The sequence below is a fragment of the Phodopus roborovskii genome, unplaced genomic scaffold, assembly GCF_943737965.1.
Source record: "Phodopus roborovskii unplaced genomic scaffold, PHOROB, whole genome shotgun sequence".
Classification (NCBI taxonomy): domain Eukaryota; kingdom Metazoa; phylum Chordata; class Mammalia; order Rodentia; family Cricetidae; genus Phodopus; species Phodopus roborovskii.
Genome location: NW_026126515.1, coordinates 11,422,768 through 11,448,337, shown reverse-complemented (window position 1 = coordinate 11,448,337; position 25,570 = coordinate 11,422,768). Strand labels below are relative to the sequence as shown.

The 25,570-nt window shown below is 39.0% G+C and overlaps 1 protein-coding gene across 3 annotated transcripts in view; it reads left to right on the top strand.

Moving 5' to 3' along the window:
* The window catches only part of Cep128 (centrosomal protein 128), a 319,467-nt gene that overhangs the window by 17,924 nt on the left and 275,973 nt on the right, over positions 1 to 25,570 (top strand). The window contains exons 3-9 of one of the 3 annotated variants that reach the window (XM_051196144.1): positions 1,089 to 1,210; positions 4,907 to 5,068; positions 6,912 to 6,998; positions 15,238 to 15,364; positions 16,372 to 16,487; positions 18,278 to 18,369; positions 21,200 to 21,272. In XM_051196144.1, coding sequence (XP_051052101.1) covers positions 1,181 to 1,210; positions 4,907 to 5,068; positions 6,912 to 6,998; positions 15,238 to 15,364; positions 16,372 to 16,487; positions 18,278 to 18,369; positions 21,200 to 21,272 — 687 coding nt within the window. In that variant the 5' untranslated portion in view covers positions 1,089 to 1,180. Of the gene's footprint in view, positions 1 to 1,088; positions 1,230 to 4,906; positions 5,069 to 6,911; positions 6,999 to 15,237; positions 15,365 to 16,371; positions 16,488 to 18,277; positions 18,370 to 21,199; positions 21,273 to 25,570 lie in introns of those variants that run through there. The other 2 variants (XM_051196145.1, XM_051196146.1) reach the window with 2 other exon arrangements.

Sequence of the window (25,570 nt, the reverse complement as noted above, 5' to 3'; positions counted from 1 at the left end):
CAATAGCTAGTTTCACTGGGGAGAAAGATTTTTGGAGTACATTTCTTTCTTTCTTTCTTTTTTAAATGCCAGTGATCTTAAGGTATAGCATACTTAAAAACTATGTTTAAACTGTAGCATAAAATAATATATTGTTAATGATGAATAAGGAATATATAATTGCCATTGCTTTGTACTTTTCTTTTTGGGGCTCAGAACTGTTTTCATGACCCCTGTATATCCACCTTAGCTTTGGAAAAAATGTTACTAAAATAAAATTATATCATTTCCATCCATTTTCTATTCCATTTCCTTCTTCCAGCTCCTTCCAGCTCCTGCTCACCCCATTCCCACTCCCTCTCAAATTCGTGGCTTCTTCCTCTTTTTTTACACACACACAGAGACACAGACACACACACACACACACACACACACACACACACACACACACACACCAACAACCTCCTGAGTCCATTCAGTGTTGCTTGCATGTTCATGATTTCAGTGCCAACCACTTGGTATTGGATAACCAATTATGGGGCTCCTCCCTGGCGGAAGACTACTTTTCCTAGTCTCAGCATCCCTTAGATGCCTGTGGTTTTTTTTGGGGGAGTTGGGACCTAGATGCCTGTGGTTTTTTTTGGCTTGAGTTGGGACCAGTGAGATTTCCGTTGTCTGAGTTAGCATGTCTATTGTCTACTGTTGACATGTGTGTACACCTCTTTGCAAACTGCGGTGGCCAGGGTTTTCTTTGTTTTCCTCCTTCCCCATCAGCTCCATGCCTAGAGAGTATTTTTTGGCCCATGATAGATTAGTGTCTTTGGTAAGATTGATTCCTTGGCACAATGGCTACTTTCTATGTTATAGCACTGTGAGTTAGGCCTCCACTCAAGTTTGCCATGGGAGTCATTCTTAAACATTTTTTATTGTTAGTAATAATGAAAGGTAGTGCCAACTTTTATCAGCAATGAAAGTAATCTATATAATTCTATTCTTTTAGTTCAACACTTGTGAAATTTAGGTAATTGAAGTTGCCAAATGTTCATATGCTTTAGAAAACCCACACAATTTCTCAGTCCTTGTCTCCTCAAATATTGATACCTCTGCAGGACTTCCACCAGATGCAGGAGTCTGAACAACTCTCATTGCTCAAAGTAATTGAAATTAATAGCAGAAGACTTAGCGTGCACCCGGGAAGCTCATGCCAGAAAGTGATTCCATCCTATTGAAAGTATGTAATCCTAGCTGGGGTAAGTGATAGTCCTTTTCCTTCTGTGGTATGCCATGGTATGAGGTAATTTAATGTTCTCCTAATTTCATCTAATTCTTTATGATTTTCTGTTATATAGTTAAATTCAACTTGGTTACATGTTAACATATATTAGTCATAATGCATGCTCTGTAAAATACTTTGAGAAACCTCTGCCAGTGTTATAAGTATAAATGTAGGGTGTAGGGTTTCCACATGAAATCATACTGTCTGTCTTTTTTGGAGGGGTAGGGAACATGACTTAAGGGAGTCCTGATATTTTATTTACAGTATAATGTTCTAAATGTTTTATTTTAAAAATTATGAGCACATTACACTGCTATTTATCATTACTGATAATTAGTTCTATGGGGGTCTATGTGAAGTTTTACTATATTATTCTCTGTACTAATTATTGTAACCATTTTCTCAAATAGTGAAAAAGAACCATAAAAGTTTGGGCTTCAAGTATTCTTAGTCAAGTGGAAGTTCAGATTGTCTATTTAGTTAACGAGTCTGACATGTAATCATATCCAAGGGGATTATCTATAAACGTTGGTTAACACTGTTGGTATTCTTAAAAGAATCAAGTTGTCCTAAAGGCAGTTACCTCATTTCCTGTTCCCACCAACCATTGTAATCATAAGCAGCCTTCCCCTTTCATTGTCTACCTTACTTTGTTCCATGATTTCCTAAGTGATGATGCAAGTTGATAAGAGATCCCAGAGATAATTATTATTTTCCTCAGCCGGGCGGTGGTGGCACACGCCTTTAATCCCAGCAGAGGCAGGCGGATCTCTGTGAGTTTGAGACCAGCCTGGTCCACAAGAGCTAGTTCCAGGACAGCCTCCAAAACCACAGAGAAACCCTGTCTTGGGAAAAAAAAATTATTCTTTTCCTCATTTTTCAAGGATAGAAAAAAAAAAAAATCAGTAGATTAAAAGGGCTCCCTTACTTAGAGACCATGGTTTGATTTGTTTCCAGGATTCTTTATGGTTTTCTCCTGAGTGTTTTTAAGGTTTCATGATACTGTTTTACATTTCTGCTTTTCCTTGATATTTTTATCCTGACAAATAGGGAGTTAAAGAAACTATAGACACATATATATGCCACAGTATGTACTGCTACTTTGCTTATCAATTGTTATTGACAGTTAAGATTACTCACACATACTATGTAACAGACTGTGGCTACAGTAGAAGGAACCCAACTATGAAGGTGGAGAAGGCAAGTGAATCCTGGGTCTACTACTTGTAATGACTGAGTTGGACTCATTCCTTAACATTCTCTATACATTAGGAAATAGTTGTAGTTAGTACAGTTTATTACTACTATTAGTTATTAATTATTATTTTGTGTGGTGCTGGCTCTACTACAAACCTAGATCCCCAGGCCCAGTAGTACTCATAAAGTTGTTGTGAGAATCAAATTGGGCTGTCTATGTAAACACCCACACAAGTACCTCCTATACTAGCTGGTTCCTGGAAAATGCATGTTCTTCCTTTATCTACTGCTAGAGAATGATGGGAAGTACTTGAAAGAATAAAAAGGGGGCACTGAAGACTCATGAGAGAGAGATGCAGATGTGGATTTCCAAAGTTTTCAAGGCAAAGGCATTTCAGATCTTATGTGACAGAAGGGAGGAAGTTGGTGTTTTTATTTTTACACAGAGTCAGTCCATGCTTGCTGGTCCAGAACATCATGGTGGCAGACACTTTGGTTGACAATCTCCTTCATTTCTTAGTGGACAGGCAGCAGAAAAAGGGAATACAGTAGCCTTAAAGCCATTCTTTACTCACCTGTTTCCTCCGACTATGTCTTCCCTTGTACCCTTTACCACATCCCAACAATGTCATTATATTGTAAGTCTATTAAGAAATTAATCCATTAATTACTAGGTCAGAAGTCTTCATACTCTTATTGTTTCTGGAAATAATATCCCAGGTACACTCAGAATGAAACAAATGCCCCAGGAATGTATTAATGTTATTAAATTTGCACTTAGAATTAACTCTCATGGATATCTTTGTATAAACTTCTTTTTTTCTTTTTTATGTGTGTGTGTGTGTGTGTGGGGGTGACGGATGGGGGGCTTAAACAGTTGTGACTGGGAAAGGCAAAGCCAAACAGTTGCTTCAGTATTAGTTTCTGTTCATGGTTTCTGTTGTGGGAGGGAGCCCATCATGGGAGGGAGGAAGGCCTCCAGGCTTATACCTGGAGGAAGCTGAGGGGCATGGGTGTGTGAGAGATGCATGGTTTTTGCAGGGTGTTCAGTAGCTCTCTGTCTCAGCTTGTGTTAAGTGTTTGGATATTTCATGGATTCTTTTTCTGAAGTAGTGAAGATAGACTATAATTTAATTTTGAAAAAAAAACCCCTAAATTCACAGCAAGGGTCCTTTATCTTCTCTAGAGACATGATTATGCATTTCAAGCTGCAATAAAAATAAAGGTCCAAAAGACCCAGAATATTCTGTTATGAGAGAAAAATTTGATCACACTGAACCTTAATAAGCCAGAAAAAATGTCTGTGTAGATATTAGGAGTATCATAGCAGCTTCTATTAAAGACTGAATTAACCTTCCATTAAACACATGATGAAATTATTGAAATACTACTCCATAAGCTCTTGCATTTGATCAACTTAGTTTTCTTCAGTGCCGCTTTGTTCTAAATGTATTTGTTTCCTCCAACTTGTATTAATAATTTTTCTGAAATTAGGTTTTCTTGCACAAATACTTTTTCATATGAATCAAATAGACAGTTGAGGTAAAGGTAGAGGAAAGCGTGTCTAGAGAATTTCCCACTGCTGAAAGTACATTCTGGAAGGTAGGCTTTCTATTTTGGTGGAGATGTTGAAGCCAGCATCTCCTTATAAATGAATCATTGTAAAACTTGTTTCTGTATCACATCGTGTGCTTAATTCTGCAATTTTAAATTAGGCTATAGGGGAATTTTCATTCTTACACACACTGGAATTGTGTTATAGTTCCTGCAGGCATCTGTCATATTTTTATGTTTAGAGTTAATTTGTTTAGCTTAGAATAGATATTGGTTTACTATTAAGAACTGAAGGTTTTTTCTTTTTGCATGTGTAGGTGGTATATCACATGTGTGTGGGCTGCATGTGAACATGTGGGGGTGTGTGGACCTGTGTGTCTGCACACAGAGGGCAGAGGTTGACATCCCTTGATCCCATGTTTTCTTTATTTGCTCTCCATATTATATATTGAGGTAGGGTCTCTTGTGGATTTGGCTAGGTCAGCCAGCTAGCTTGTCTGGGAAATCCCCTGTTCCCCCCAACCCAGCATTTACATCTATGGTGGAGGTCAAAATTGAGTCACATCTTTGGCTCTGTAGGTCTTCAGAGAATACTTTTGTTTTGTCATGCATAGAGTTGATGACAGTGTTGTGAAACATTGTATATGAAAGTACTTTTAATCCCAGCAGCAGATCACAAATCTTAGGAAGTGGTATTGGGAGTTGATATCTCACTGCAACCATGTGGGAGCAGTTTTCTCAGGGCAGAGCAAGCCAGGGAAACAGAATGACACGGGATGAGATTTTCTATGTTTTCTTGTGTGTCTGTTTGCCGGAAGACTAATTAATAAATATTTACAAATACCAGGAAGTAAGTAGTGGTTATTACTTGATTGACACTGACTTGGGTTTATTCTGAAGGATTTGTATACATCAATGGCAGAAACATCCAGTGATTCCGACCACTTCCGCTATCGTGACCGACTTAATCGATGGGCAGCCAGAACAATTCACAGGGAAACTCGAAGTCATCCTACAGTAGATGTCACCGCAAAGGTCAACACTATAACCAGTACTTTACAGGTTAGTTTGACAGTGGTTGCATTTGATAGGTTTTTAAGTAGTCTGAGCCAAGTAATGGTTACAGTTAGTATATTGTTTTACTTTAGTACTGTAATAAATGACCCTTAAAGCAACCAAGTTTTTTTTTTTTTTTTTTTTTTTTTTTAAATCTCACAGCTCTGTAGGTCAAAGGAAAGAAAATTCTGTTCCCTTGCCCTCTGTAGCTGCTCATGTACCTTGCCTTGGGCTTCTCTTCCTTCATCTTCAGCGCCAGCTGTCAGGGTGGTTCCCCAAACTGTTGCATCTCTTTGCCTCACTATATCCTATTTTCTACCTTCCTTTAACTTCTTCGTTGCTGATTGTTTTTCTGGTATACTAGGCTTCCAATCCAAGGCCTTGCATGTGCTATGCAAGTGCTCTACCACTGAGCCACAGTGCCAGCCACCCTTCCTCTGTTAAGGGCACTTATGATTTCATCTTGTCCTCTCAGTAATCCAGGAGAAACTCCACTCTAGGTGTTTAGTCACATCTACACAATCCCCTTTGACATATAAGTTTCATAGGCATTATTTCAGCAAGTAGGACTCAGAAATGGTTACCATGGTGACGATACCTGAACTATCTGATAGGTTGTTGAGAATGTCTTAGGATAAAACTGTATTTGCGAGTAAAATGTTGTGGGAGTGAAAGTAGTGATGAGCACAGATATTTAGCTTCCTGTGCCCTTGTGCCTATTAGAGTTTTGGGGAAGCAGATTATCAGTGGATGGCTGATATGTTTAGAGATGCCATTTTGGGTTTAAAGGTAATTTCTGATAGTGTTTGGAAGTTTGAGTGGGGGCAGTATGATCTTTTCCATTTGAAGAGCTTGGAAAGGGCATAGGGCAGGTATCAATGGAAACAAACCTGGAAATGGAAATATTTTCAGCTGATTAATACCTTGCTTTTGCCTTATCCCATATAAATAGAAAATTTGGCTTGGATTGCTTTGGGTTAGTATGCTTGGTTGGAAGAGAGTAACTGTTAGAGAAACAACAATTTTACATAAGAGTAACAACACCTATTCTTTGTAAACTTATATAAGTTATCTTACAATGGAATTTTACAGTTGGAATCTTTCTACCCTTCTGCCAGAGAGACATATTAGTAAATAGGCATATTCAAGATAAACTACTCTATTAATATGCTATGTAAAACCAAGCATATTTAGGTAGAAACTTTTTGTTTAGGCTAGAAATAAATGTATTGTTTATTAAAAGATTAAAGGGCACATTTTCTTCATCAAGTTCTGTAGTGAGGGGCTAACTGGAGTACAAGAGACCCAAGGACTCACTTTTCTTTACATACCTGAGCACATTTATAATTCAGGGTTCCTTTCTGCTCTTTTTCTTTTTCCTCCCTCCCTTTCCTTCCCCCCTTCCTCCCTTCCCTTTCTTATACTATTTTCATATACTTACACTATGTTCTATGGCATAGCCCGTCCTGGCCTCCATCTTGCTGTGCATTTAGCCCACCCTGCTAACTTGATGCTCCAGATTACTGTAAGAACCGTGTGCAGACAAAGTGCACACATTTCTGAAGAGGATTCTTCTAAATTTGTGGTTTTGTTGCCAACTTACAAGGCAACCTCCGATAAGGACTTGTAAATTAAATGCTTCAGATTTTACATAAATAAAATTTGTGGGTGGATTTGGGATTCTCTTGAGAAGTGTTGTAGCGATTTGATGTGCATGAAGTATGTTGATGTCCAAGTCATCTGGCATATGTTGTACTTTTTACAGTGAAGTGTCCTTTGCAAAATGTCGATTTAGGTTTTTTGACAATTCTATAATGATGTGGGATGACTGAGTATTTTCTTTCTCAAGGATACCAGTCGGAACCTGCGACAAGTGGATGCGATGCTTGGGCGATATCGAGACTATAGCATCGGACAGGCAGGTGCTATTGAACAGGTGAGGGTGTTTCAGTTTGCACTGTTTACTTACCTTATGGAAATGCATATCTAGGGGAGTGAGAATATAAGTTAGACAAGTAGATAGTGATGTGAATTAGTATACTTTTGGTATGCCTTAACTGTTTTCAGTTTAAATTTAGTCAAGGAACTCAGATTTCCAACTTGGATTTGACTTAGCTTGAAAGATTTAGTCATAGAAGGGAGAACTCAGGACAGAACTAAATAGAATAGCTAAAGTTGGACCACAAATGCTCATAAGGGGATAGGAATCTTGACTATGGTTTGTTTTAAAATTGCATGTTTGCTACCATTAAGATTTAATTATGTATAGTGTTTTGTCTGCATGTTTGTTTGTGTACCACATGCATACAGAACCTGTGAAGGCTAGAAGAGGGTGTCAGATCACCTGGAACTGGAGTTACAGCCAGTTATGAGCCACCTGGTGTGGGTGCTGGGAACTGAACTTAGTTCCTCTGTAAGAACATCAAGTGCTCTTATCCACAGAGCCATCTCTTCAGCCCTATGCTCATTATTTTAAAACTTAAAACTTTCAAAGCCCCTGTAAGTTCTGCTCTATAGAGGTAACACTTTTGGTGATTTGTTTCTCATTCTAAATACTTTGTATACTTTCATGTGCATATGCCTCATTGCTTGAAAAAGTGGAACTGGCCAGCATATGCACAGGGGTTCTGTTCTGCTGCTGTCCACACAATGTGGTGTGGGTGGACCTCTGTGGTGGTTAGGGTTAATTGTCAACTAGATACAACTAGAGTCACCTAGGAAGAGAATCTCAAGGTGCAATTGACTAAATCAGGTCAGAGTATGGGGTACCTGTGGCATTGACTAGATCAGGTTGGACTGTAGGCATGCCTGTGGGATTGACCAGATCAGGTTGGATTGTAGGCATACCTGTGATGGACTTCCTTAATTGCTTTAATTGATATGGAAAACCCAGCCCACTGCATGCAGCACCAGTTTATGGACTTGGTTTCCTGGACTAGGTAAGAGAAGAGAAAGCAGCTGAGTGCAAGCAAGCAAGCAAACGGATCTCCAATCCATTTGTTTCTCTATGCTCTTGATTGTGGTTATGATGGGGCTGGCTGCTTCAAACTCCTGCGGCTTCTTTAACTTCATGCACTGATAGCCGATGACCTGGATTGTTAGCTGAAATGAACCCTGTATACCCCAAAATGTTTTTTCTTTCTCTCTCTCTCTCTTTCTCTCTTCTTTTTTTTTTTTTGAGGAGGGTGGGGGGAGAATATTTTATGACAACATCAGAAATGAAATAGCATAACCTTCTTTTGAACAGTTGAATAACATTCTGTAGTATGGATGTGACAAGGTTTTCCTTTAATATGAAGAGTATAGTAGTGACTGTTATTGTATCTCTGTCTCTGTCTCTCTCTCTGTATTTGGTTATCCTGTAGGAATTCTGGAAATAAGATTGATGGGTTAAAGAATATGTATACTTAGGGGTTTGCTAGATATTTCAAAAATTCCCATTCAAAGATATGCCACTTTATGTTTAGTTCAATGTAGTGTAAGAAGGAAAGATACTTCAGAATTTAAGAATAAAGCTAACATTTTACTAATGTTTTGCTAGATTCTCTTTGCTTTTTGAGGGAGAAGGTATGTAAGGTAAAAGAGATGTTTACATTTTACCTTGTGTTGAATTTTAGTCAAGGAAATCAGATAGCCAATTAGCCTATGTACCCTAACCCTAACCCGTTAAGTTCCTGTGAATTTGCTTGCTCACCTTTAGAAACCCAGTTAAATATATTTCTTCTTTTTGAAGGAAGGGGTAATACACATTGTAACAAGAAGGATTTGCATTTATACAGTAATAGTTTGTGTATGTATATGTATATGTATATATGTGTGTGTGTGTGTGTGTGTGTGCTGTATCAATTGTTCCATACTTCCTAAGCTGTAATTGATGATTTGCTTTTGTCTTACAAAGCAGAACTGCAGTTGTCATTATTTGCTTGTGTTTGGAAACTAATTGAGCACAAGGAAACATATCTTCTCTGGTAAAGGTCTGCATTACTTTCGTTAGAAAACAAATGTGGACATTTTCACACCTGCAGGATTTTTATGATTTATGATATATTTGAAAGATGGACTCCATGTGTATAGGTAGCTTGCAAACTGTTTTAGGTTAATCACTTTATTAATAATAGAATTTTCTGCTTTTTAATTTACTTGTGAAAAATTGGAACATTATTATTCATTAAAAAAAAAGAACAAAAACAAAACAGCCCTACTTTGTCTCACTAATAATTCTTCCTTATGGTAGCAGCTAGAGTTGAACCCTGCTGAACTCTCTGGAGTGACTAGTTAAACCACTCTTGGAAGAAAGACCTAGGAGGGCAAGGGTCTTTTGCTGATGGTTCTTCCCTAGCCTGGTCTAGTTTTCCCTCTCTGGCTCCCTTAAAACTCTTGTTCTGTTCTGACAGTTGGTTGTTACGGATTTTTCATTCTGACATGGCCATGGATGATGACACTAATTGCTATAAGTCCTAGCTACTCAGGATAGCAGCAATTTTCTTCTACTACTTAGAAATTATTGGGAGAGGGAAGCCAGGCAGCTGAGAGTTTTTCACGAATGAGCTCGATGGCTTCTTACTGATAGCTGATGTAACATCAGATGCTGTAAGTTATGCGTGTACTATGGCATCACATGGTTTACCTGGGTCTTTTTATTAATAATCTTCAAGTCCTCAAAGTACCTGGTAAAACTGTCCATCTTTTAACACAGCCCAATTATTATGTTCTCTGTGTGGATGTATGCAACTTGGTATGTGTGAGGGTAAATGGGTGTGTGTGTGTGTGTGTGTGTGTGTGTGCGCGCGCGTGTGCACGTGCTAGGCTGGCTGGCTGGCCAGGGATTTACCTGTTTCCATCTTTCCAGGTTGAAATTGCAGTTATGATAATTCCACCATACCTTGTTTTTATGTGGGTGCTGGGAATTGGACTTTGATTCTGATGCTTGCATGGCTAGCACTTTAGCAGCCAAGCTGCTTCTCCATACTCCCTGTTTTACATCCTCCCTGTATTTGTTTTAAAATTACATTTCATTGAGGCTGGAATAATAGCACTTGCTTCACTTACAGAGCACCTGAGTTCAGTTCTCAACACACATGGCAGCTCAAAACCATCTGTAACTATAGTTACAGGAGATCTGGTACCCTCTTCTGGCCTTTGTGGGCACTAGGCATACACATGATGCATATACCCACAGGCAGAACACTCATACCCATAGGATAAAAATAAATACATCTTTAAACATAATTACATTTTATTCATTTTTTTTTTGTGTGCATGCACACACATGCACACCTTAATATATGTGTTGAAGTCAGGATGACTTGCAGAAACATATCTTTCTTTTAACTGTGGGGGTTCCATGGATGGACTTAGGTTATCAGGCTTAGTGACAAGTGCTTTTACCGGCTGAGCTACCTCACCAGCCACTGGAACATGCTTATTTATTTATTTATTTATTTATTTATTTATTTATTTATATTTTACATGTTGATCCCAGTTCCCTCTCCCTCCCTCCCTCCCTTTTACTCTCTCTGCCTTCTCACATGCACCCTGACCACCCTCCCCTCCTTTTCCCCCGCCCCAATTCCACATGTAGGGCAATGCCATCCAGGTGGGGTCATGTAAATCTGTCAAGTCATTTGAAGTAGGGACTAGGACTTCTCTCCTGTCTCTAGGTTAAGGCAGTATCCCTCCATGGGGGATGTGTTCACAAGGTCCTTTTGTGCACCAGGGATACATCCTGGTTCCACTGTCTGAGGTCCCTTAGACTGCTCAGTCCTTCTAGATGAGACCCATGTTCGGGGGTCTGAGTCAGTCCCATGCTGGATTCCCAGCTATCAGTCTGGGGACCCATTAGCTCCTCCTTGTTCAGGTCAGCTGTCTCTATGTGTTTTTGCAACCTGGTCTTGTCCTCTCCCTCTGCATGTGGATTCTAGTTATACTCAGTGTTTAGTTATGGGTGTTTGCTTCTGTTTCCAACAGATACTAGATGAGGGCTCCATGATGGTGGATAAGTTAGTTGTTGATCTCACTCTCCGGGAAGGGCATTTATGGTAGCCTTTCCACGGTTACTCAAATTGCTAGTTGGCGGCAGTCTTGTAGGTCTCTAGACCTTTCTTTAGGTTCAGTTTTCTCTTCAAACCAATAATGGCTCCCTCTTTTATGTTTGTTCTCTCTCTCTCTTCTGTCTTCTATTCCTACCCTGATTCAATCTTCCTAGTCGCACGTGTTTTCCTCTCCTCCCATTCTCTTTCTTCTACTTCTCTCTCCATTCACTGCCCCCCCCCCAACTTCCCATGTGCTCTGGGGGACTTGTCCCTTCCCCCTTCTGTGAGGGACTTTATATGGAACATGCTTTTTTATTCATATATGTTTTATAATAGAATAACATATTTTAGCCAGTGATAGTTCAACTGTTAAAAAATTTAACTGTGGTAAATATTCATTGCCTTCTTGAATTAACATTTTTGTTTTAAAATGTAGAGATATTTTAGAAAACGGAATCAACATTTTTGCCTTAGGGAAGAGAAGAGCTCTTATTATTAACAGATTTTATTGTAAATGACTATTGTTAACCCACAGTAAATGAATATGTAGTGTGTGTGTATAAATATTTATATTTGTTGTTATTTTTAACTTTGTGAACATAATTTTTCAATGAGTAAGGGGAACAGTTTGGAAATATGAATATCTGCTGTGGTGTTTTTCTCCTGAGTTGATTTATTCTAACAAGGGAACTACAATGAGTATTTGTTTTGGTCTTTTAAAGCCTGTGGCTTGTTTAGGCCTCTTTTCTCAGAACATTCCATATTTAACTATTGTTTCCTTGACTCTTTATAATCTCCACCCCTAAGTTTATTTTTTATCTCACTTTAACTTTTTGTTTGCTTATATTAACATGCAAAGTGTTGGATTTCTTTTGCCATTTTCACACATGGATGTACTTTGATATTCAGCCTGTCCACCTACCTCTGCCTTTATCTTTTCTTCCCTTGACTTGGCTCTTCTTCCCTCAAATAGCTTTTCTTCTATTTTCATGTTAGTCTGTCCAAGTCAGGCTTAATTTGCTTGCTTTCATGATCTCTATTTCCCTGCAAATGATATGACTTCAATTTTCTTCATGGCTGGATAATCTATTGCATTGCATACTTGTATGTGTCTATATATATGTACATTTATGATATATATCACATTTTCTTGATCATCTCTTGCTAGGTGCTGGGTTGGGTCCCTGCTTCTGCTATCATCAGTAGTACCGATAAGCAAGGCTGTGTAAATACCTCTATAGCAAGTTACCTTTTATTCCTTTATCCAACTATAAGCTTAGCTCTTTGTTCATAACCTCTGAAGAGTCACGCAGTGGTAGAGAAACAAGAAGTCTCGGGTTTAATACAGGAACAGTACTCTCTGTGTTCGTTTTAGGGATTTCCCCACTACATTAAGTTTTAAATGTCATTATTTTAACAATGCTATAAGAAATGCAGTTTATATTTTCTTTTTTTTTGTTGTTTTTATTTGTTTGTTTTTTGCTTTTTGTGTTTTGAGATAGGGTTTCTCTGTGTATCCCTGGCTGTCCTAGAACTTGCTCTGAAGACTAGGCTAGCTTCAAACTCATAGAGATCCTTCTGCTTCTGCCTCCTAAGTGCTGGGATTAAAGGCATGCACCACCACTGGCCATATATTTCCATTTTTAAGAGAACTGGGTCATAGCATGGCCATTGACTTGCCTGTGGTCTTTTTAGTGACATGGTCAATGGTAGAGTACATTTTAGAACCTAGTGTCAGGGTTCAGTTACCTCATTGAATTAATGGTTACTCCCAATTTTTCAATGGTGTAACTCTAATGATTTATTTTTATGTATGTGCATGTGTCTGGGTCCATTGTTGAAGAGTTCAGAATGTGTCAGATCCCCTGGAGCTGGAGTTACAGGTGGTTGTGAGCTATCCAACATGGGTTCTGGGAGGTGAACTTAGGTTCTCTGTAAAAGGTGCATGTACTTTTACGTTGAGGCATCCCTCTGTGCTGTGGTTTTATATTTCTGAAAATTATGACCTTAAATTGAATGTTTGGAGGGTTATATGATACATTGTGGGACTGGATTTTGGAGACTACTTGCACTTATGTCAAATAATCCCAGTGTCATAATGTCATTGTATGATAGTTGGCACGAGGCCTAGAATGACACTGAGTTGGAACCCGTGCAGTGTCTCCCGAGTTGGGAAGGAGTCTGGAGCTGAGCTAGGGTCTAGGTACCTAGAAAGCCGTGGTCCCTGTCATTGCTCGAGTGGGGTTGAGCTGGGGTTGCCTGCAGCAGCATTGGCTTTCCCCTTCACCAACAGCACAGGTTTTCACGTGGCTCTCTTGTATGTGTTCTGGCTGGTGTACATGTTTTGTTGTACAGTGTGCCTTGGACTTTTTGGGATTCTGAGTTATTTCTCATGCTGTGAGCTTCCTGGAGTTCTGAGAACATTTTCTTCACAGACAACGAGTGAGAAGGTTTTGTTTTAACCTGCTTCATATATTGGAATATTTCAAGAACTGTGAAGGGGACTAGCTTTGTCTTGCTTCTTCTAGAACCTTGTGTTACTGTTAGTGAGACAACAGGGTGTATATTTGTGCTGATGTAAAGAAGGAATCTCCTGAAGACTTAGCATTCATCACAATATGTTAGTACTGTTTGCAGTAGCAATCTGGACTGATGTTGATGAGGCTAAAGTAGTTAATAATGGGTTATAAATATAAAAGTACAGTTCTGGGACTGGAGAGCTGGCTCGGAGGTTAAGAGCGTTGGTTGTTCTTCCAGATATCCTGAGTTCAGTTCCCAGCAACCACATGGTAGATCACAACCATCTGTAATGAGATCTGGTGCCCTCTTCTGGCCTTCAAGCATACATGCAGGCAGAACACTGTATACATAATAAATAAATCGCCAAAAAAAGTAAAATAAAAGTGCACTTCTTGCTTCAAACCAGCAGGTTAATTAAGTTCATTTTAAAAGATAAAGATGGGATAAAGACTTAAAATCAAATTATAGTCTGGAAACTTGCACTAATAGCTAATTTTTTTCTAATAAGTACTCTGGTTAAAACTATGAAACAGACAAACAAACAAACAAGAGCCAGACTATTTTACAAAAACAATTGGAAGAAATGGCAGCTAGCTTTGCTTCAAAGAGTGTGCTCAAATTAGGTTTAGCCAAGTGTAACGAGCTGAAATGAAAAACGATTTGCTTCATGTGTGATCTTTCTGTTTTGTCTGTGCTTTTCCTGTGGCTGGGCTGCCTAGCTTCTGTACACTTCCCCAGGTTATTAAATACCTATTTGTGCTTGCAATAAGGGGCATTCTATCTTTTCACTCCAGCAGAGAGCTCAGGAAGTCTAGTCTCAGTCAACTGTTTGGTTTTGACCTTGTTTTCAAAGAGCTAGAGATGGTTTGAGAAGGGGTCATGCATTATTCATGTTTGTATAAAAGTGCTCCAGCTGAGGTGGACAGGTTTCCCTCAGCTTCCCTCTTTGCCTTTTTGGGGTGTTAGCTGAATTGTCTTCTTAGGTGTACAACTGTTTGTTTGGCTGGATACTATTACCAGTTATTTAGCATATTTTGTCCTATATAGATAGCTCTTTGAGTATTATGTGTGTGTGTGTGTGTGTGTGTGTGTGTGTGTGTGTGTGCGTGTATGTAGTATTGCTGACATTTGTTCTCACAGTTCTCTGGGATGTGTCCTCTGTTGATGAATGGATGGGATGTTCTGATGCTGTCTGGTGGTGCACTTTGTTCTTGTAGACTCAGTCTTTTCCGTAGCTGTTCTGTGCCCACTCTTGTGTGTCTGGGGTCTCTGACAGAATGTTTAGAAGAATTCCCTCTCTGTTCCTTAAAATGTGTTGGCTGGCCTTGCTATCTTTCTCCACAAATTAAGTTAGTCATTTCACTCTATAAGTCATTAAAGAAGGTGATTTTCTCTTTCTGGTACTAGGAAGAGGATTTGATAAGGTATTGTGATAAGCCAGACCCTAGCATTTGTTCTTCAAATACTTATGTTTATTAGTTTTCCCATTTCCTTATATAACTCAGTTCAATAGCCCCCTGATAGCCATTTTTTTTTCTAGGAAGTCAGATATTTCAGAGACTACTTTTAGATGTGTCTATTGTGCTTAGGAGTTTCTTAGTAACTCTTCATCATCTTCTTCAGTTAAAGGAAGATTTGGAGGAATCAATAAGCCAACTGCGGTGTCAGCGCTTACAGAGGAGCTCAGGATGGAGAAGTGCTTCTGTGACCAGCCTGAGTGCAAGTGATCTTGATGGTGGCGTTGGAGCAGGTATACCCCTCGTGTGTTAGAAAAGGCTTTTTTCCTTTATATTTCAAAAAATATTTCTGAAGTATATAGTGAATGCATTTATGCTTTAGAGAAATACAATATATACACAATCTTATAGATCTTACAGATTATATACTACATGTCCACAACACATGCAGTTGTTGGACAACTCTGTTTTAAAATTGTCTTTGATCATCTGGGTTTGTTAGTTTAATTTTCCACAGACTGTGTACACTTGGAGCTTTACTCAACAAAAATTTTAATTGCTGCCCAAGCTTCAAAACAAATGTACAAGTAAAATGTATGTTTTCTTTCTAATCGTTTCCTGGCACAGAAGTTTTCAAAATTTCTGATTATCAATTATGCTGAAACACATGTCAAAAGCAGGTGAATTTTAGCTTGGTGTTCACTTAGATGCCCATGATTGTGTTAAAAAGTTATTAAACACTACGTGTGCCTGTATTTAATCTCATATTTCCCTGTAGTACTAGAATCACACAGAAACATCTGCAGCGATGGGGTTGATTTAGTTGGATGAACATTGGTACCTTAAATTGTGAATGCTGCTATTACTCATAATAGTGATTAAAGTTGAACACTATTATTTATTTTTTATGTAGTTTATTGATTATTATGTACTGTTTTGGCTTTAGATTAATTGATTTGACATTTTCAAGATTTGATCTATTTAGCAGGATGTTATATTTTAGGGAGGAATAAAACTTTTAATTATTTAGTAATGTTTGAATAGGAGAATATGTGTTGCTGCTTTGGATAGTGTTAAAAATTGTGCCTTTTGGTATGCATGTTCTGTTTTCAAGCTAAGTTTGTTGTTCATTTTATCTGCTTTAAGCGCAATGTTGTTGTGATCTCTTGGCTATAGCATGGTTACTTGGGAAATCCAGGCTAAGAGTAACTGCATACCTGGTCTGCAGGTATCAAGTGAAATTTTAGACTGTTCTTATGCAGTGTTTTAATCTTCCTTTCTTCTTCTTTGCATTGGAAAGAGAGTCTCCGCTTTACACCTACCTCACCTCTGAAGGACTATGAGCCACAGGGTATTAAACGAAACAGGTCCAGAACCGGTGTTCGGTTTGTTCGGGAGACAGACAACATGGTCCAGGTACTTTGTAACATTGTGTAGTTTATCTGTCACACCCTCTATTTGTATATAAGTGACTGACACTTGAACTTTATGGGCATATCTTAACTAAGAATTTGATCATCAATAATTTTGCATTGATTTTTTTTCCTTTTAAGTCAAATATATTTTATATTTCATGTACAAATACTTTTTTATTCTTTAAGATTGAGAGGAGTTCACAGTGCAGACAAGTCCAACACATCCTTCCTTCATACCTCATCATCTTTAGCAGCTGATCCCACCAGGAATAACATGTCTTACAATTCACGAATGTATTTTCAGTGTGCAAATCTGTATCATCTATTTTCGATTTTGTTGTGGAGAATTATATTTCAAATATTTAAAAAAGAGAGTTCTCAGAAGACAATAAAAAGAAATAGAATTGGCTAAGAAGTTTTTCAAAAGGTTCAACAGCCTTATCTGTAAGGGGAATTACAAATCAAAACTTCTCTGAGCCCAGCCAGAATGGGAGCAGTGATGGAAAGTGGTGGAAAGGCTTTAAGAGCCTGAGGTATTAGACATCTGCAGCAGCGTATTACTTGGCAGGCGTGACAAGGCCTTTGCACACATGAATTCACAGTAGCTATGACTATATCTTAAAGAGCTATGCAAGTCAGTCAGAATCCTGGTGTGGTAGTGGGGAAGGCTCATGATTTCCCACTGTTGGCTGTTGATGGCTGTTGGCTTTGTGAGAGCTTTCTTCGTGAATGTGATCCCTGGGAGGCTGTGAACACTCCAGTAGATAGTCCTACACCCATGCCCATACAGTACTGTGTAGACGCAGGGTGGGTAAACACAAAGCACATGGAGTTATAAAGCATGTATGTCTATGTCTAAGGCACACTAGATTGAATGCCATGTATACACCACCCTGGACAAGACATAGACTGTTCCACACTCCAAAGCAGGCCCCTTCTTTCAGGAATGGGTATACCCTGTCCTGACTTTGAAACAATTAAGAAAAAAATATTAAAAGTTTTAATGTGTGTGGGTGTTTTCTCTGCATGTATGTGTGCACAACATGTGTGCTTGGTACCCACAGAGGTCAAAAGAAGATGTCTGATCTCCTGGAACTGGAATTACAGATGGTTGTAAGTCATTATATGGTTGTTTGAAATAGAACTTGTGTCCTATGGAGGAATAGCCAGTACTCTTAGCTGCTGAGCCATTTCTCCAGCCCTATCCTGACTTACATTCATTATTATCATTTTTTAAGTATTGCTTGTTGCCTGTCTGTAAGCAGTGCATAAATTGAACACTGCTGTCCATCATTATGTTTTGCCAGCCTGCCCTATTGATGTGCAGTGGTTTTGATGTATTTGCACTGCTGAGTGATCCTCTCACAGAATACACATGAAACTCCATGTTCTGCTCTGTGGGACTGAATTTAGCATTCTTGTTAGGTTCCATGCCATAGTGTCTTGGCGTGCGGGCTGATGTACACAGATTTATTGTAATACAGCATGTTCATTTGCTTTTGGTTAGTTCTGCACTCCAGTGGCAGGGTTGGAGGCAATGACAGAACTTGCAGTTCTGAAATACTTGCCACTTCCATGTCACACACAAGGAGTGAAATTGCTGTGCTGGGGATGTCTTGGCCACTGTTAGACTTACCTGTGAAAGCCATGTGTCTTAATGACAAGCATTTATTGATTATTAATGAACTTGGTTCTTTTTGTGGAAGGGAGTTCTTACTGTGGTCATTACTTTTTTTTAATGGAAGAACTGTGCTCTGTTCTGAGTGTGCTCTGCTTTCTTTGCTCTCATAGCTTCATGCTTTTCACCAGTCTCTCCGTGACCTCAGCAGTGAACAAGTTCGGCTTGGAAATGATTTCAACAGGGAGTTTGCCAGAAGAAGCCGGTAAAAATGGGGACAGGGATTCCCCCCCCCCCCCCGGGAGGTGTGAGTTACCAAAAGAATAAATTCATTTCTGTAATTGACATATTTATGTAGATTAAGAAAATGATGTTGTGCTTTTATTTAAGTATTTCAAGATTTATTTTTTGTGTTTATATGTACATGAACATGTGTGTTCTTGTAGTGCAGATATACATGAGCATGTGTGTGTGTGTGCAAATGGAGGCTGTAGGTCAAACCTGGGTATTCTGAGGAGCCATCAGACTTAGTTTTTTAAAAGACTTTTTATTTATTCGTGTGTGTGTGTGTGTGTGTGTGTGTGTGTGTGTGTGTGTGTGTGTGTGTGTGTGTGAGGGGTTGGGGGTTCTCTGGAGGCCAGAAGAGGTGTCTGATCTGCCAGAGCAGGTATTGCAGGCAGTTGTGAGTGGCCTGGCCTTTTGCAAGAGCAGCAAATGCTCTTAACCACTGGACCATCTCTTCCTCTATGTACCATATTATTTGAAATAGCGTCTCTCATTTGGACCAATGCTCACTGACTAGGATGGCTGGCTAGCAATTTCTAGGAGTTTTCCCATCTTTACCTACCAAGTGCTCGAATGACAAGCACATGTTACTACACCAGCTTCTTACATGGGTGCTAGAGACTGAACACAGGACCTAATGGTTGTGGGACTAACATTTTATCAACTGAGCTATGTCCCCAGTCTCTAGTATTTACTAATAACACAATTCAAACTTACAGTTTATCATGACTCATTGCTTTCTTCTGTAGTGAGTTCAAGCTCTAGCTATCAAACATATCAAGCATAATCTATACAACTTACTGGATTTTAGAAGAGGAAGGCAGGAAAGTAGTAGAAAGAAAGAAAATACGTTTCAGATTTCTAAAAGTGCTTTTACTTGATAGAATGCTGATATTATGGTGAGATACATTATGAGGGATATTAGCAAAGAAGATGTACTTAACATATTTCAGGAAGAGAGAAGAGATAGACAAAGTGGAAATGTAAATTAGTCAAGAGGAAATATAAAGGAAAAAAGTCTAGACATACCTATATCTGCATCTATATATTTATGAATTTCAAGAGTGCTTGGCATATAAAATGCTATGGTAATGTATGTCATAAAGAGAAAGACTACAGAGAGAGCATCAAGGACAGAGCTGAGTACCAAAGAGGTCAGGTATTTAGGAGTCTTGTCTGTGATGTGGACCTGGCTTGAAGGTCATATGATGATCGTTGGGAAACCCAGGACAGAGTGGGAATTTCCAAATCAAGAGGGAGGTAAAATAACACATTTTTTCAGGGGTTCATAGCTCAGAAAGCATAGCTTTTAAGCTACGTCTTTCTGAGAAATTATCTAAATATAAATTATATAAACAATAGTATTACAACTAAGACGAAGATACAAATTAGAAGAAGTAAACGATACTGTGAAATAAAACAGTCAAAAGGTGTCTTCTCAGATTAACAAGTTATTACAGTAATGTCAGTTGTGCTGGGTTAAAGTTACAGAGACAGTTGCTTTCTTGTATACCAGCAATAAGTAATTATATGGTTAAATGAAGACATAGTAATGCTATCCTAAGAATTTAGTGAAAATAACCCCAAAATGACAGCCATAAAGCAAGCTTGCAGATTCTGCTAAGTTAGAGTAAGGAAGTAACTGGCCTTTCAGAAGAATGTTGCCAAAGGGAAGGGACTAGATTATGTGTATATGGATGATTCATGCAGAAAGGCAATATCAATAGACCTGATGACCAAATGATGATGAGAATTAAAAACCCCAGAGTGACAGTGAGGCTGATTGAAATGTGTGTGATAGAAGGTGAGTACATGAGCCTCCGTCTGTTTTTTTTTTTTTTTTTATGCATATAGAGTATTTTTTATTTAATTTTATATAACAAAGTCCAATTAAATGAAAACAAACATTTATACACAATATTTGGGAATTTGGGCGTCGTTCTTTCCAAACTACTTCCTGCTGGTAAGGGGCTCTGTCTTGGGGGATTCGAAGAAGATTCAGATATCCTAGCTGTAGTCTGTAGGGCTGTTTTGTCCAGCTGTTTGGAATGTAGGATCAGCTTGTACTCTGTTTCAGAGCCTTCGTCTGTTAAGAGTGGACACTTGGCATAACATACATTTTGTAAAATCACACAGGTATCCGGTAAAAGAGCTCACAATAACAATAAAGTACCAGATACTTCAAAACAAGGAGTCAATGGAAAGTATTTGGTTGAAAATGATGAAGGTAACAAGCTAAAGGATTACAAATGGAGAAGGTGTTTAGATGCTATTTGGGAGTGCTTCCAAAGGGAGTAGAGATGGGAGGAAGACCTGTTCTTTCAAGTCTTATTGGATTACATGAGTTCTGCTGTCACTAATTTGATGCACTAATAAGGATGGAGTTTGTGAATCTCAAACGGGTTATGAGATGAGTTTTATTTTCCCCATTTTTTTCTTTTTAGAACTCTTTTTTTTTTCTCCTAATTTGAAACCTCCTGCTGGAGGTGGTGGTGGGGTGGGGATGTTCAAAGTTGGGGTCCCAGATCCACAGCTTCAGCATTATGTAGGAATTTGCAGAAATCAGGCCCTATACTTTACTGATTCCCGAAATTTTGTGGGTAGGACCCTTTTGGCATGTTTTAACTCACCCTCCAGGAGAAACTCAGTTGAGAATTGTGGAATAACAAGGGGTTTAGCTCAGTGGTGAAGCACTTGCCTAGGAAGTGCAAGCCCCTGGGTTTGGTTCCCAGCTCAAAACAATGACAACATCGACAAAACCCACCATAACTTTAAAAAATTAGCTTGAAACCTGTTTCTTGTTTGCTTAGGTCGGATGCTGAAACAAAGAGGGTTTTGGAGGAATTGACTGAAAAGATTAATGAAGCCCAGAAACAAGATGTGGTGAGTATTCTTTGTTTATAAAGTTTTATTCACAAGCTGTGAATGGTGGTACATGCTTGCAATTCCAACACAATTCTAGGAGGGCAAGACAGAGGCCCACAAGTTTGAAGCCACCAATAATGTATACTAATGTGGCCTTAACACCCTCTTCAACTTACTAAGTAATAATCTAGTTCTTTTTGTGAATTCTAGAATGGATAGGACTTCTGAAGTTTTGCCATGTTCCTTAAGGTTTTTAAAAAAGTTCATGGTGCCATTGTGTCTTTTGATGAGTTTCCACAGCTAACATCCTTCTTCTACCATTGCTATCTGGGCGTGGCACATTTGCAGCATCCTTAGGAAACTCCTTTTGTCCTTCCCCATCCTCTTCAACCTCTCTAGGCTCTCTGCTGTTTGAACTTTTTTCATGCTATACATATTTCTTTTTTTAAGATTTAGTTATTTAATGTACACTGGTGTTTTACCTATATATACTTGATATGAGGGTGTTGAACTCCTGGAACTGGAGTTAAAGAGAGTTTTGAGCTGCATGTGGTGCTAGGAATTGAACCTGTGTCCTCTGGAAGAGCAGCCAGTGCTCTTAACTGCTGAGCCATCTCTCCAGCCCCATCATGCTATAAGTTCATACTTGCCATTATGCACTGTTGTCTAAGTGGGATATACAGGGCATGCTTTGTCGCGTCTGACTCTTTTTGTTATTGGTTACTATTGTGCTGACTATGAGCGTTGTTTCTGGGTCTTTACTTGTTTCAGTACCGCATGGCTATTTTGTAATATGTTTTGACATTCCATGATGAACATTTGAGTTATTTCAGAGTTTGGGCTGATATGGATGAATACAGCTTTCACAGATGCTACTTTCTTGTGCATGCACGTACATTTCCGATGGTACATACACAACATGGTGTGCATTCATTAGGTGCTTTCTGCAGACAATAGACTTCTGAGCTGGATGCACTAACTCACCCCCATGGACAGTCTGGGATTTGTGTGGCTCTTCATGCTTCATGGCACTGGTTAGCACTGTTTTTTTTTTTTTTTTTTTTTTTTTTTTTTTTAAGCCATGATGACAGGAATCATGTTGTCTCACAATGGGTGGTGTGTGCATTTTCATGATTACTAGTGATTTCCTTTTCCAATGTTCATGGGCTGTTGGAGACTTTCACTTATGAAGTACCAGATTGTATTTGCTCAATTTTCTATTGAGTTCAGCTTGTCTTGTTATTTTATGGGTCTTTTACTGAACCCAGAGTTTTTTTTTTTTTTTTGGTTTTGCTTGTGTTGGCAGTCGTCAAACTCCAGCTGACCTCTTGCCTTTCTTTTGGTTTTAAAACTTTTATTGATTTTTTGTGGATTTCACATGAAATCCTCCTCTTTCCATCTGCCCTCTGCCCTTGCAGCCTTCACCCCTCCAAAAATGTAAAAGCAAAACCAAAAATCAAACAAAACAAAGAAACAAACTAACGAAACTAACCAACCAACCAACAAAATAAAAAGAGAGGAGAATCTTGTGGAGGCTGCAGTGTGTCCCATTGAGTCACACAATCCTTTCATCTTCACTTGCAAGTGTTCATTGTTGTGAGTCATTGGTCTGGCTCGCCACTCTGATCTCCCATGCCACACTGATAACGGGCCTTCACTCGGTCTCCTCTTGGATATCCTGTTATTGTCCGGTGTCGTGGGGATCTATAGGTTTGTCCCCTTCACCTGCTCCAACAGTTCATAGATGAGGTAGATATTGGAGTAGGCCAATTCATTCCCTGGTTCTGGAGCTTGGTGGTAGCTGGGTTGGTCAGCCTGCCAGCTTTCCTCACTGTTATTACCCAGGCGAGCTCTCCAGCACTGCCTTGGCTAGCTCACCCAATGCAGATGCAGTCAGGAGCAGGGCCAGTTCTCCTGCTCTTGGGCCCTCAGATCCGGGTCGCCCATGGTGTGGTAAATGTGGGTGTCCTCTTGTCTTTTCCTCCCAGGATCACCCCTGGCTTTTTGTGTGGGTTTTGGGGAATTAGAACTCAAGTAGTCCCCATGCTTCATTATGTAGTAAGTATTCTTTCCTACTGACCTGTCTCCCCAGTTCCTGCAAACATGTTGTACTCCATATTCAGTTATCTCTAGTATTCTGCTGAGCTTCCCAGACCTGAGCGAACCATGGTTGTGTACTCTTACGCCATCAAGCCATTCTTTCTGAAATGGTTGCATAGTTGTTGCTTTGAATTTGGAATTTGTTAATGTTAGCTTTGGTAGTGTATAACACTTTCCTTAAGTTTTATCATTTTCCATGTGATGAGCTACTTAAAGTGAGCAGTTATCATTTCATTTTAATTATATACATAGAGCAGTAAAATTGCCATATATTTTAGGGTTTTATTGTGTACATAAAGTGTCCAGAAAGGGTCCACTAAGAAACAACTGTGAGTTGAGTTCTACTGAAGTAAGTCCAAATTCTCTTGTATCATTATTGCCACACATCAGAGAGTTACTCCAGGTCAGATAGGCTGCTGTTGTTTTAATGCATATGCACACATATATGTTGTTTTATATGTATATATACACACATTATAATTATAAATATGTACATGTGTATACATACATATAAACAACAGCTATATATGTATATATACATATAAAACAAAACCAACTACCCAGTCATCCAGTGTGCCCACCCAGCCATCCAGTGTGTCACTCCCCAGTTAAGGTGGAGGCGTTCTACTAATCTGGAATATTTGAGACGTCTTGATTGTGTACCTTGTGTGACAAGTTTTTTGTCAAGTTATGTTATAGTTGCATGCCTCTGCACTGTGCCATTAAGTATGGTTTTCTGCTAAGCAAGGCTTGAATAAAGGCATCTCCAGTCTCTTGGTACGCAGTCCTGATTAAAACCAGCAATCTTAATCAAAGTCTAAAACAATATTGTTGAATTTTAGCAGGCCTTCTGAAGGCCACAAGATGTTTGCACAAAGCTTAATTTAGATTGTGTGACTCACTGATTCCAGTCGATGTCAACATTTACAATTTAGGACTGGGTGACATATTGTGCTGTGTCTGTGAATTCAGGCTAGCATGTTGTCAGAGAAGATGCAGGCTTGTTGTGAGAGCGTTAGACTTCACGGACTCTGCAGCTGTTCTCTCTAGAGTTAAGTTTAAATAGAGTTACAGGTCACTGTGGGGAACTTAAATATGGAACACATATACAAGAGAAGATAAATGACAGCTGCTGACTCCACCAGTTTCACTTTTGTTGGTGCTCATTGTTAATCACATTTATTGTACATCATTCCGAGGCGGCAATTGTTTGTCATGCATTTTCTCAGTAAATAAAATATATCTTGGAAGCTTATGGAACACATTTTTCTTTGAGAGACGAAGAGTATTGGTTATTGTCACACATGCCAAAATACGACTCGTTCGTTCTTTATGAATCATAGTTTTTGTTTGATTCAAACTGTGCATTGGAATGGAATGGTTATTATTGATAGCATGAATTATGGTGATTGTTTTCTGTTACCACTTAATTGTGATAACCCAAGTCGCAGAGGAGAAATTTAAGTTCATTAGTTGTCTGTATTTCGCCCCATTGACTGTGATTGGAGTATATATTTTGATTATTTATGGAGAAATTTCGATTTACTTTAGTTTTCTCTAGTTGGGTTGATATTAAAACCCCTGACAGCGGTGGTTGTTAGTGGAATTCCAAGAATTTAGTCTGTACTGCATGTAGTCTAACACGGGTGTTGCATAGACCACAACAGTAGGACAAATAACAAAATATTTATTTAAATGGAGTCCTAGTGTCACTTTGCTGCAGGGACAAACACCATGATGAAAAGCAATTTAGGGAAAGAAAGGATTTCTTTTGACTTCCAGGTCATAGTTCATCATTGAGTGAAGTCAGAGCAGGAACTGGAATAGATCTTAAGCAGAAACCATGGAAGAATGCTACTTGTGGGCTCTTGCTTAGCTAGCTTTTTTATGTAGCTTAGGGCCATCTGCCCAGGAATGTACTGCTCATAGTGGGATGGGCCCTGTTGTATCAATTATAAACCAATACAATTCCCCACAGGCCAATCTGATCTAGGAAACTCTTCAACAGAGGCTTTCCTCTCCCACAACACAAGGATGTGTCAAGTTGACCATTCAGACCTTTGCCTTTTCTTTTAGATCTTTGAGGCTCATGCTAGCCTCAAACTTCTATGTAGCCCAGGGTTGTTCTTGAACTCATGACTCCCCTACTTATTTCCTAAACTCTAGAGTTATAGGCATGCACCATCAGATCTTGCTTTATATGTCTTTTTAAATGA